Consider the following 13576-nt stretch of genomic DNA (forward strand, 5'->3'; position numbering starts at 1 on the left):
TCCGTTGATACAGATAGGCGGCGATACTGTTTCGTATCAGAATTCATTTATCAGCGTTCAACGTAGAGAGGAGGGGAAAAAATATCCTCCGAAAATATACCAGTCACGAATTACAGACCTGCTTGGCGGGCGGATTTGAAATTCCTGTCTCTCCTTCGTAATTTGTTAATATCCATTAATCTCCTTTATCTTGACTCGTTTCGCTCCCTTCAGGCGTTCTCCTAAAACCCTGCAGCAGCAGCAGCAGCAGCCCGAAACCACGTTGCATATTCTCACCGTCACGTCCGACCGATTATCGATTCTCCGACCCCGGCGCTATCTATGCGCATACTTGAATCGCATTACGAGTGAAACGTCCGCATATATTTATATCGTATACCTACGTATTATATACATAATTTATTAGGTACGGAAAGGTGATTTCACGATATTCCGATGAAAAGTTTCGCTTCGACGCGACCCTGCGTGCCATTTCCGAGTTCACCCTGAACACTACCGTGAACAATTTGTCATCCACGTCGCCAGGGGGATGACGAGTCAGAGATGAATCAGAGATAAATCTTCCCCTTCCTCGTTTTCGCAGTCTCTTGAATATTCTCTAAGGCAAAATACCGAAGTCGAGACAACAACGCTGTCGCAGTTTCTACTGGTTTGAAAACCGTGAAGGTTGAACGACGCGTTGATAATCAATCATTTTGACTTTTATTCCGAGGCATAACGATGTTTCGACGGGTCACGTCTCCTGCGGCTACTTGGACTGCGGCGACAAAAACAGTTGGCCCAACTCGCGATATCTCACTCTTGTAATTCAGGATGAAAATTTTTTGCCCACTACGTGAACTATCTGTCGTTCCATGGTCCATGATTGCCCGCTAACGGCCGAACGATCCGGTCATCTTTCCCCCCATTTTCCCTCGTGCGGAACGACCGGGTCTTCGGAACTTTGGACTTGCGGGAAAGAACCGGTGAACGGACGCCGTTCTTCTGCAGAGTCTAGCCGTCCACCTCCGGGGTGGAATGGAACCTGTAGGAACAACTTGGAACGGGGTCGCGATAGCCGCTGGTCGCGATCAACCACGGTAATAAATGCCCCGGGTCTGAAAAGAAACGAAAAAACAAAGCACTCACCCACTAGTTCGTTCGTTGGTTTCTTCTTTTCTTCGTTTCTTCGTTTCTTCGTTTCTTCGTTTGTCCGCCTTACGATCACCGACGACTAGGCATTGGGCTGGTGAAGAGGTCTAGGAAAGTGAAAGGGAGGAGGAAATATGGATCACTTGAGAAGCGTGTACGGTATAGTAGACGTGGATGTTGCCTTCGCGAATCAGCTACCGATTATTTCCGTACAGAGAAGAAAAAATAAGAAGAAGAAAAAGAAGAAGAAGTTACGAAGTGGAGTAAATGTAGGTACATATATCTCTCGTGGAGGCTCTCTCAAAGTGCCTTCCCGTATATCGTACACTCTACGCTGGGTGAAATAGCGTTTCTTTTTGTCGCCCAGTCTTGCTCCCCTGCATCGCAGTGCACCGTTCTATTTTTTTATCCTCGTGTACGGTGTTTTTTTTATTGTTTTTTTTTTTTTTTCTTCGTTTTCTATTCTTTCTTCTCTCCACCTTTTTCACCGCTGGCCGTTCACGTTGCGTTGGAAGCTTTTCAAACCTCGGGGACAAAAACACAACCCAAAACCAACGACCAAAACCATCATCCGGCTGTTGCGGGAGCAACTAGCGCACTTTAGCCTGCAACTCCCGGTCGCCGGTCGTGAGTTTCAAAGCCGGATGTATAAATAGCAGGGCAAAACCCCGACAATCGGAGCGATCGATACGCAGATTTATACCTCGCCGTTCCCATGGTAATCCTCGTATACCACGTGTCGTCGTATCTACGATGTCGGAAGCTTCTTCCGTCACTTAAATAATCACGAAAGACTGACGCTTCGAGGTTCCAATCTCTGACCACTTACCTCAATCACTCCAATTTTTTATTTTTTTTTGTTCTCTTTTCGCAATCCTTCAGCCGACGACATTGTACCCCGTGACTAACGATTCCATCTATTCTTGGGTGTTTTAGCCACGAGTTGGCCGTAGACCCCGGGGACGTCCAGGTGCTACTGCTCACCTTCAACCACCGACCGGGTCGGAAAGCCCGCCTGCGATTCCACAGCATCTCGAAAAAGGTAAGTTTCGCCAAACGTGTATGTCATATCATCATCGTGATTCCGAAGGACTTCTTGGTAAAGTCGTTTCGACGATGTGTTCTGCAAGCAGCTCTACAACTTTTACCTACATGCCTGAATTTCGTTCGGTACGAGGCAACTGAGAGGGCTGAAAACGGTCTTACAAACCCATGGATCGTTATAGTTTGAGTAAAGTCTTATCGCGCGGTTTCATCTGTAATCACAGATTGGGAATTGGAGAGATTTCCAATACGCAGCTCAGTCGTGAATCAGGCCAAAACGATCTCCTTCCTCTGCAGTATGCGCGCCGCGGTTGAAACGCGAACGGCACGACGGCGATCAATTGCCGTAATTTTAATACCTCTTTTGAACCCAGGCTAAAGTCATTCCGGACGACACCTAATTTAGGTTCTCCCCCTCGTGCCTATACCGTGCGTCCATTCCGTTGCGTGTCTACGCGTGTTCGAGATACACGATCGCATATGTAACACACGTTATTCATTCAGGAGGTTGCGGTGTGCTCACATTGGTGCAGCAGGCCAGCAGCGTGGAATTGAACGACCGAAAAACGACGACGAACGCCGGAGCAAACGAAAAGGAATTATCCGAACGAAAGCAGCGGAACCGGCGCGCCGTTGTGGCTTCGGGCCCCGGGGTAAAGTGGTGTAAAATGAGAAATAAGACGAAAAAATTGAAAGAAAGAAAAAAATACTCACGTCGAGAGTAAGACGGCGAAATAAGTCCTCCAGAGAAAGCAAAAGGAGTCGCCGCTTAAGGAACCCGAGGTTACAAACGATTCGAGGAACCGCCAACCGGTTCGCGAAACAAAAGATAATAACTCTCTGCTCTTGCTCGATCATGGTTTTTCGTTTGTGACTCGGTGTATTAACCTTCGTTTCACTTTTACCGTACCTATTTGTATCACGCGCGTAGCATAGGTACCTACATCCATGTTTCGCTGGTGCAAAGTTAAGACGGGGTCAATGTGGTGCAGCAATGGGGTAGGGATTGTTTTCTTCCGGAGAAAGGGGGGTAATGGAGGGAAATTAATGTGTCGCCTTCTTTTCTGCAGCCACTTAATACTTTCAGCATCCGAGGTTGGAAGGAGGCGTAATTTCTGATCGAAAAAAAGTTGGACTCTAAAGGCGAAAATTGTGCTACGATGCTCGCGTGTTTCCAGGAAATCATACAATTTCCTGCGAGCGACGAATCGAGGGTTACAGCCGAGGGGATACAGGGGGTGAAGAGGAGGACACGGTATAACTCAGCGATTCAGCTACCCGGGTGAAATCGCCGGTTATCGGGGCGCCGGAGTGGCTGCGAAGCGTGGAGAGAAGAGATAGAGATGAATGGAGAATAAGGAGAAGAAAACGGGAGGAAAACGCTGAAAGTGGAGTGAAGAAAAAAAATGTTGGAAAAAGGCTTAAGCAACGTTTGTGTAGGTGTGTAGGTGTGGAAGTGTAGGTATAAGAACGCGATCGACGCTGAGTCAGTTGAAAGATCCGCTGGGTAGAAGAAAATAGAAGAAAAAGTAGGGAAAATGGAAGGAAACAGCGAGTCTTTGTCCTCCGTGAAAGTCGCTTAATCTTCACACCTCCGTTTCTCTCCCTCTATAATTCCTTCGTTCGTCGTCTTGGACATGCAGCGACCGACATTCTCGAAGACTTGAAAATACCCTGAAACACATCGCGTGAATGCGAAAATAGAAGGAACAGCGGGAACGGCGAGGCGAGGTGACTGCACTGCTCTCTCCGGATAAAAATTGTCCCATGCCCCGCTATTACGGACCGGTTGTTTTATTGGAAATCAAAAAATGGCCGCTGACGATCTATTTCAAGGCATCGCGGAATTGAGGTAAAAAAAAAAACACCTCAAGGGTCGAGGCTTGAGACGTCTGGGAGTTCATTAAAAACCACTCGGGATATCTGCGATATTAATCGTACAGTCACGTCACACTTGCTCTGTTCTCATCTCAGAACCACTCGGTTTGAAAATATTTGAAAAGCCATAACTCGGCGGACGAAGCCGACAGTTTTGTACCACCTTGACTTGAGAGCAAACACCAGTGCCCTACTTCTCTGGCGTTCATATCGTCGTGTATATCTTAGATATTTCGTGAACTGGGATGTATATGTGTGTATACATACCATACCCACTTCCAGAAATCCTGTATTTACACGAGTTAAATCGATCCTACTCGCCTATAGCCAAGGGAATATTATTCTAGCCTAGTGAAACGAACGTGTCCAACGACCAAACGTTATTCTCTTTCCCACTTGCTTGATCGTTTGCGTTTCATCGCACGAAAGCATCCGTAGCCACAGTTTTGGATTGCATAATAGCTGCAGCAAAGCGATGCTGATGGTACAAAAACCCAGCTTTTAACGCACACCGGGAGACAGGTGCACAAGTTGATTTACCAATCTTAGGATATCGACTAACCTCGTCGCAGCGTTGGATCCGGCTCAAGACGCGGAGCACTTTTGGTCTCTTTGCCTTTCCTTGTGGCTGCTTCCGGTAAACTCAAACGACACGCGATCTCAAGATTCCTCGAAGCTACCAACTCCATAGGCTGATTGCAAAGCGCGCAAAAGTATAAGCACCGAGATATAGTATCGAGAAAGGGTGGGAGGGAGAGCTTTGTACTCCACGCGAAAATATAACGCACCCTTTAATTTCATTTCGCGGGGATAAAGAAATCGCCTCAGGAGTTACTCCCGTCCTCTTGTTAATAAATCAACGTCACCTTCTCGACAGATTTTTTGACGTGAATACCGCGACCAGGTGGATGGCTTATGCTCGAGTTGATGATCCGCCTCACACGCGACATGCCTGCGTATACATCAAATTTCAAGGAAGGAGAAAGACCTTCGTGCAAATTTACGGATCGCAAAATGATAAACGGGAACATTCCCCGGAGGGTTCAGTCAGTCAATGTATAGAATTTCCTCGGAGTCGTCGCTCGTACAGATATACATATATATCATTTATCTCCGGTTACTGTTGGGAATAGTTTTGGAACCGAGTAGAATTCGCAGTTCGATAGATAATCCGGATGGGAATTAGCCGGCTGGAAGTCATCATCGAGCTCTAATCACCGCTCTTCTCTCGCGGTCCTTTGTTTTTCCCGCCGCCGTTAGCGCAACCGAGAGGAAACTCCGATACGAACTTCTGAAATGGGCTTGTCAGCCGCGCTCAGCGAACTGCGTTTGACGCGACACGGGTATTCGCAGCTCTCGAATGCCCGAAAGGATCTAATTGCAAGGGCAACACTCCACGTAAGCCATTGCCTTACGTCGAGATCTCAGGGGAGGCTTTCCCCGAAGTTGTTTAATTGGTTATTCTCGTTGACCACCGTCCCCCGGACCATCGGCCAATATCGTCCTGAACTAACTTCGGAACGGAGCCCTTCGTAAACTAGTCGAGCGTTATCGAGCCCTCTTGATTGTTGACGGAAGTCGCGAGGGGGATCGGAGAGACTAGACGTAACGTTTGGATAATGGATTCGCGGGGCATCCTAGAGTCAATTTCAACATTCACCGATGCGGCGAGAAGGTACTTGTGTACACCGTTGAAGCAAGCAAACGGCACGTCCTCCTACCACCTTAGCAATTTCCTCCGCGAGTTTCTCCACCTCTCACGAGATGCCCTCGACGCAACTGACCGTCGCAAATTATTAACGGAACGAACGCACGGTTCGATTAGATAATCGATTGCGACTCTGCGGTATACACACGTATACGATAGTCGACTGTGCAACGGACGGAGAGTGGAGTTGCTGGCTCCTAGCTTCGATGTTGCTGAACCGAACACCCAACTACCGATTGTAACGAGCAACATGCGCTTATCCGAAACTTTACGATCGCCTGTTACGATCGTCGGACACAAAGTTTCCTAGCTAACAGGCAAGCTAGACTAAAGCGAACCCTGTGCACACCTGAACCACCCACGGAATTTATTACCTCGTTTCGTACAAACGAACGGTAAACGTTGAGTGCCCGTGTAGGTTATGTGCCTCTGCTCGGTACCCTCGAGTAGAGAAAATTTACTCACAAGTTTCGCAACCGTATTCTCACCGCCGCTCAACAATCTTATAACTCCTCATCGAATCTTGTGCTTACGGACAAAATAGCCGCCATCGATACGATGTGGGTAAAGTCTGCAAGCTTCCTATCGCAGTCTCCGGTACCTTGTGTGTCTTGCTCGTTACAATCGAGGATGATTGGCGGTCGCAAAGTTCTCGTGATAATGATAATCGTTGCTCCAGCGCTTCGAGGCAGTCACCGAGTCCATTTAGCCTCGAGGCTTTCATGTTCGACGTTGAATACCTCGTAATACCTTATTTTCAATCGTTAAATAACTCGTAAGAAAAGTAACGATTGATATAAAAATCACACTTGTCTGTGGGTAGCAAGGTCATCGATGAGTCGCCACTGAGCCATGTTTCTTTCCCACTGTTATACAGAGGAGGCCGAGAGCCGTACCTCCTCTATTCGGCCAAAGGTGTAGCTCACCTAGGGCAACTCTCGGCGTTCAGCATGTATAATGGCGGAATGAACTTGCTGGATTAAACGCTGTTAATTACTCACATCCATTTTGCTGGTTAATTCCAGTCTGCTGGATTTTGAGAGGTGTGGGCGTAGGTTTAAATAAATTTTCATCATTTTTCAAGTCCTACAACATTCTGCTTTCCGAGTTCCTCCAGGACCGAGCTGATAAATGTAAATTTGAGCGTGCCGATAAACGAGCAACTCGGTCTAATTTAAACTTTTCTTTCACGCCCTTTTTGTGCGGACAATTAGAAACTTTGGTGGCACGTGACTCGGATTAAACCGCTTAATTGAAAGCGGTACCGTCTCTTACAGATCTTCTACCTCTTATAAAATGATCGTTCAAACCGTTGATACCTCGATTAATAATATTTGAGGAATCGCGGTTACCTTTACGTCTGTATGGGTACTCATAAATTAACCTAAAATTGACATGGGAAATCCCTTCTTCAAGATCTCTTTTCGCACGAGGGCTGTTTTGTGAAGCGTGGCTCTTTCACTCTCAGGTCATTCCGATAAAATACAATCTCGATATAACGAAGCACAATGGTAAAAGAAGGTGGATCTTTTTTCGCATCAGCGCAAAGTTATTGGCGTATCAATTTCTGGGTGTGGATGTTCAAAAAAGGGAGATGGATAACCATTCGGACGATCCTTGAGACACAGCGTGACTCCTTGGTTCGAACTGATAAGTGAACGTGCCGGATGGCGTAAAATCGTGGACCATCGTCTGGAACGTCGTATAAAAAAAATACAGTAAAGCTGGAACACGTATCAAATCGTACAGCCGAAGAAATCCTACGGACGGTGATAAACAAGACGAGCGAGTTTCTTCGTCATCGTCGGGAACGAGTGTTTCCCGGAATCGTTGACGGTTTCTGGTCCGTAACTTTTTAGATTCCTTTTTCCGTCGTCCGGAAGATGCTCGCCGAGGCCGAGGTTGTTGCCAGGGCGGAAATTTCCGGCACGCGTCTTTTCAATGCCGTCGAGGGCGTCGCCATGGTGACCCTGGTAGCCCCTCTGGGTTACCGAGAGGCGTAGACTCCGTCACACCAACTCTCCTGATCATCGGCTGATGTACTCCCGAATATTTAAACTCCGTTACACCAGCCGACCGACGATCTTTGCAACTTTACCTCTGCACGTATTCACCCGGATTCGGCGATCGGCGCTGATGCGTGGCTGCAACCTTGACTTCCAAATTCCCTCTTCCTCCTATTGTCGGCAACCATACCGGACGATTCTCACTGGCATTGGCCGCTTTAATTCGACGCGCTGCCGCGGCGCGTGGCTCACAATCAGACTTTTTCGCCTCTTTACACCTCACGTTCCATCCTCATCCTTGGACCGTTCCTGGAATTTCTTGCGCCGGATTATCACGACAAAAGCGTCCCGGGGTCTGCAGTTGAAAGAAGTAACCAAAAAGGGGGAAAAAAAAAAGAAGAAGGAAAGGAAAAAGGACGGAAAACGGGAGTAGGATCAGCGGTGCCTTTCAATCCCAGGACACGTAGAATGAAAGGTTATTTCGCATCTGAGCTCTGTATGAGCGTGTGTGTGTGTGTGTGTGTGTAAATGCCGGAATGAAAGTGACAGTGTTCGGCGTCCCTCGTCTCACGATCAGTCGAAACGTTCGGATTACCGACATTACTTATTTTCGAACGTCGATCGAGCGTGGACTGTTTCCTATGGTGTGGAAAACTATTGGATTATTGTATCACTGGTACCCAGAACTATGTTTCCTCAAGATCGTGGGTTCAAAAACGAGTCGATGCTTATTCTCAAATTTCACGCTGCTTTTGCGACCCAGACGTCTAAACCTGAAGCCCTTGAACCCTGCAAGGTGCCAGTGGATCCGAACAGTTCTCTCAGTCTCTCGGCGAAGTTGGAAAAATCAAAACGGTCCTTCCTCGTGAATTTGAAATGAAAGTCAAATAATAGATTCAACTCACCGTGCTTTCGATTTATTTATCTCTCCGTTTCCAATCAAAACCATCACCGGATACCTGTAACTGCAGGTATAATACAAGGTGGCACATGAATTTCGCAGAACATTGGCTCGATAGACTGTATAACAGTTGCAGACTTACGGATGGACCGCGATTAAGTAACCCGTTCATGTTATACACCTACAGCGTACAATCCATTTTCCGAATGCTTGCGTAATCAAACGTCGGATCGGTAAGCTCGGCTCATCACGCTACTCCGGCACGAATGCTTGTTACGAGATACCTAGAGTACCGTTAACAGAATTATCCCTCTTCCCGACAATGCTGTAAACATTATACGCGCATGTCTGCCCACCTACCAGTCCTACACAAATATTCCCCTCTCGTTCCCCATTGTAGAAGAAATTCGATCGGATCTCTCGTCCCTTCCATATTTGCTCCCACCCTGTGCCCTTCCACTTCTGGCGCATTTTTCTCGTCTCACCACCTGTCGCTTCCGACGCCGCCTATTCTGTGAAAACGTGAAAAGAAACTGTGGGTCGTGCGACTCGAGGTTTTAGAATTACTTCTTGTTTCCAATTAACAGTCGAACGAACGAGAATGATACCTGGATCGTATTTTTTGGAATCCTTTTTCGATCCCATCGGGAATTTTAGATAACGGTAGGAACTTCGAATAAATGTTCCCACAGTTTCGATATTATATATTGTAAACATTTTGGCTTGAAACCTGCGTCAAACAACTGAAAAGTGACGTCGAGATGAGTTCTTCGTTTCTTCTACTCCACGAACGTGACGATTCCTCGGTAAATCGCTTTTCTCTCATATCAGATCGTATCACCGTCTATCCCCTTGACGCGATCGTTGCTCTTGATCTTCGATTTCAAGGATCTAAGATCCGGACTTAGCGTCCAATTGAACTGGACGTATACCAGACTCCGTAACTCGATACACGAGGAGGTATAGCAAAAAAGCGAGATGATCAACACGCGTCGTCCACCTGGCGGTAAAACGCCGCCTAAATCCCGTGACGTCGAACGCACGCGGATTATAAAAAAGGGATAAAAAAAAAGCCCCGGAGACTCCGGAGGGCAACCACCCCGAGTTTAAAGCCCGAGAAACGAGCGATCTGACGAGGGGTGTGGGGACCCCGGGTTTTCAAAGAGCTTGCGGCCAGTCACCGAAGGTGTATTGAAAGCCACAGCTGCTGTCCTTGTCGCAGTCGATTCTTCCTCCCGATGATCCCGAGACCTCTTTTCGAGCGGCGGCGGCGGTGGGAAAGGGGAGAACAGGTGCCGACGAGACCCGCTCCGCTTGCAAGCAGGTGGGAATCTCTTTATGCTCGGCAAGAAAACGAACCTGCGAGTCATCATTTCTACAGGGGTGAGAAAAAAATAGTTGCGCTTTTTTTTCTTCTCTCTTTTGTGTGTAAACACTGAAATTATCGCGATGACAGGTCATCGTTGCTGTCTGTGGCAACCTAGGCTTTTTTTCTTATTAAAAGCTCATTCCGAGACACTTATCGCGCTTTTTCAACGGCGATGGTAAAAACGGCCGAATAACGATCAGAGCCAATTTCTCGCATGACGGGAATTGATGGGAAGAAGAATATCGTCGTCTGGCAAGTTATCACAGGCACGTAACTTATACGTGCAGGACAAAAGTGTCGAAAACTCGATTCGACGCGTATGTCCGGCAGATACTATCTACTCTCTATGCAAATCGACATCTCGGTGCTCCGCGGCAACTTGGTTCGTTAACCCGGGGCTGTTGCAGTCCTCCGTTTGCTCGGATCCGGCACCCGGTTTCCTCAATTGGCAATTAAACCGCACGGTGATCATCATTATATACGGAATTAGAGAGTGAACCGCAGAGCGAAGTGGTTTTGGTCGTGATAATTTCGCGGAATGACGCGCGTGTAGCGAGAACGGCGAACAACCCAACGATACGTCCGTCATATAAATTTATAACCTCGACACATTTTATTTCTTCGCTTCGAAGAGCAGGTGAGATCGATGCACGCAGACGCTTCTCGAATTTTCGAGGAAACTCGGAGATGCGTTCTGAATCCAAATTTTATTCCATTCCGTTTTTTTTCTTTTTCAGTTCTTTATACCCTCGCCAAGCATCGTGAGAGAAATCGAAAGGAGACGAATATTCCGATTTTTTATCGACCGCTGACGCAATCGCATTCACGGATATGCAATCTATTAGTTATTTACGTACTGTCAAAAGGTTTTCGTTGCTTCTCTTGGATTCTCTGTGTGCGCAAGAAACTCATTTTACGGATCTAAAGCGCAGATACGCCTAGGTACTTAAGTATATTTCTACGCTTCCGCGTATTCCGCGTGTCTGGTAAATTCTAAAGAACCTCCTTGCCATCGGACTTACATCAGCAATAAACTTGGGTTAATTCTTGCACAGTCGTTCACCCGTCGAGTTGCGTAACGAGACTCCTCGACAGCTAGGCAGCGGCTTTATACCGTTTGGCCTCGTCGCGTTAGGCGCCCTCCTCTCCTCTCCTCTCCTCTCAGTCATGCCGGGAATAATCAGGCACGAGTCCGTCTCTCGGTGGCCGACAATGAGATTCCGTATTATATGCCACGGCATAGAAATTACCTCGGAAATTTCCTCCGCAGTGGAAATACCTGCCGCATATTATTCTAGAGAGAGATACGTAACCGGAGATGAAACTGGGCGCTACGAGTTACGTTGTCAAAATTATACACCGCGGCCTGAAGTTAAATTCGTCAAACCCAACTTCGCTGAGGTTCTTATACGTGTGTGTGTCTGTGCGTGTGTGTGTACCCTTCACCTCGGAAAGAAGACCAACTTTGCCGGCACGATTCATTTCACTGCCTCACTAGACGCCGGTGCTCGAGTTACCGACACTCGTCTCGTCCTCGACGCCAAACTTTCTTGCTCGGCAAACTTTACCCAAAAAAGTTTACCCCGTACAAAAAAAAAAAAAAACAGAATAAACTCTCCTCACACTCTATTACAATCAAAGAAATACTCGCGATAAAACGTTTCTAGGGATCGTTTTCACCAACAACAACAGCAGCAATAAAGAATAAAAACTTTGCACTGTACATCTGGAGACGTAGATAATGAAAAATCCTCTACTTTTACCTTACAGAATACGAATTACATGGTTTTGAATAAATTTGATTTTAACTTATCATCCAGCGCAATGAAGAGTCGAAAAATTGTTCGATTTCTCTCTTAGTATATCCAAGATTCCACGATGCAGAGAGACAAACGTTAAGGACGGCTAGGTCGATTTTCATCCATCCGGAAACTAGACACTCTCGTAATTGAGGCAGCAGACCTCGGAATACTTGGAGGCGGTGGGCGGAAGTGAGGCCACCCTTTCGCCACCCCCTAACGCGCTTGTTGTCAACATCGAGTAAATACACATATCCGGGACACGTGCCTGCGTGCACAGCGAGAGTTGCGTAATTTTCGGGCTTATCTCTGAAGGTCGAAGTCAGGATCAGGAACGGGGAGTAATTCCGCCCAGTCGATATTCGGCAAGTATTTTTATTGTTTAAGGAATTTAAGGCGCGATGACATGCGGCAATTATGTGTCGGAACGTCCCGAGTAACTGGACAGACGGTGTTCAGTTTCCTCAGGCTCCATATATGGATATATGTACATAAAACTGAACGCCGAATATACACGAGACTCATGACTTATGCATGATCTTCCGAAACAACACGATGCATATTTTTGACTCGTATTAAAAAGCGCGGCTGATTGTGAGTCATAAATGCTTCGCGGGGAAACAAGTTCTCTGTATGTGTACCGTGATACGTTGGTTATGTGAACCCGACGCTGTGTATCTTTCTTGTGCAACCGTTCCTCTCTTTTTGAATAACTCGAATCGACCGTTTTCGTATTTTCGACGAATCTTAAACTTTCGACTGCCTCGGGAATTTCGATGGATTATAGGTGCATTAATTATCGCGAGACCGTTAATCGGCGACTTGAGCTGAAAGTCAAGGATTTATTAAATTTATCCGATGCCTAGGGGAAAAAAAAAGTGAAATTTTACTCCGAACGCCGAATACCAGCTAATTTTTTCCGGATTAACTTCGATGTTGATGTCTCAAGAAATTTTTTACCTGTTGCACTTAATTTCGTCGAGAGTGCGATGAGTGACGCAGTTTTTGCGAAACGTAACACTTTTATTCAAAAATTGTAAAACTGATCGGTAAATTAGCTGTGCTTTTACCGTGCAAGAGTCGGAATCAAGTTTTTTGCTGCACGTCAAATCTCGAATTGTGAAAAAATTAAAACTCGGTGATTAATTGCCGATAAGTAAACCGCGGACGGAATCTTGAAGTCTTCACTTTCAACGTCTTGTCGAAATCTATTTTACACGAAACCGGAGAAGCGATGGCGTAATACTAAATCGCGGGTCTGGCACGGTTCATTTTTTTTCACTGCACTCGATATAGCGCTACGCCCGATTCTCGTACGATTAGGTCGAGGCGACGCGACGCCGGATGCTAGACGACTTCGCACGTGTCGTTCGTTTCCGCAGTAGCAACGACTGAACTAACGCAGACACGGACATGCTTTCGCGGATTGAATAACTTTCGGTTTGCATTAGCGAACGAGTTTAAGACGGTCGAGTGTTTTTAGTGCGATCTTTCAGTCATGCGGAGAAGAGGAGATGAGAAGACGGCGTGTTCAAAAAAGAGAGACAAACAGACGCCGGGAAGTGAGCGTCGAAGAGTTCGCGTCACGCTTGGAACTCGTCAGTCGCGTCTGTATTGCATCCGCGAAATTTTCACCGCGTTTATTCGAACAATTCACGTCAACGGTGATCTCAATATCTCGCCAGCTATTGCACCACGGAGCAGCGAAGCAACACCCGGGGGAATAAATTGACAACCGTT

General features: G+C 46.8%; 1 protein-coding gene across 4 annotated transcripts in view; it reads left to right on the forward strand.

The window, feature by feature from the left end:
• Window positions 1-13576, forward strand: part of Kdm3 (Lysine demethylase 3) — a 211604-nt gene that overhangs the window by 71934 nt on the left and 126094 nt on the right. For all 4 annotated transcript variants that reach the window (XM_046630454.2, XM_046630450.2, XM_046630452.2 and 1 more), the window contains exon 7: window positions 2068-2173. In XM_046630454.2, coding sequence (XP_046486410.1) covers window positions 2068-2173 — 106 coding nt within the window. The remainder of the gene's footprint in view (window positions 1-2067; window positions 2174-13576) is intronic.

Source organism: Neodiprion pinetum, chromosome 6 (genome assembly GCF_021155775.2).
Source record: "Neodiprion pinetum isolate iyNeoPine1 chromosome 6, iyNeoPine1.2, whole genome shotgun sequence".
In the NCBI taxonomy this organism is placed as follows: Eukaryota; Metazoa; Arthropoda; class Insecta; order Hymenoptera; family Diprionidae; genus Neodiprion; species Neodiprion pinetum.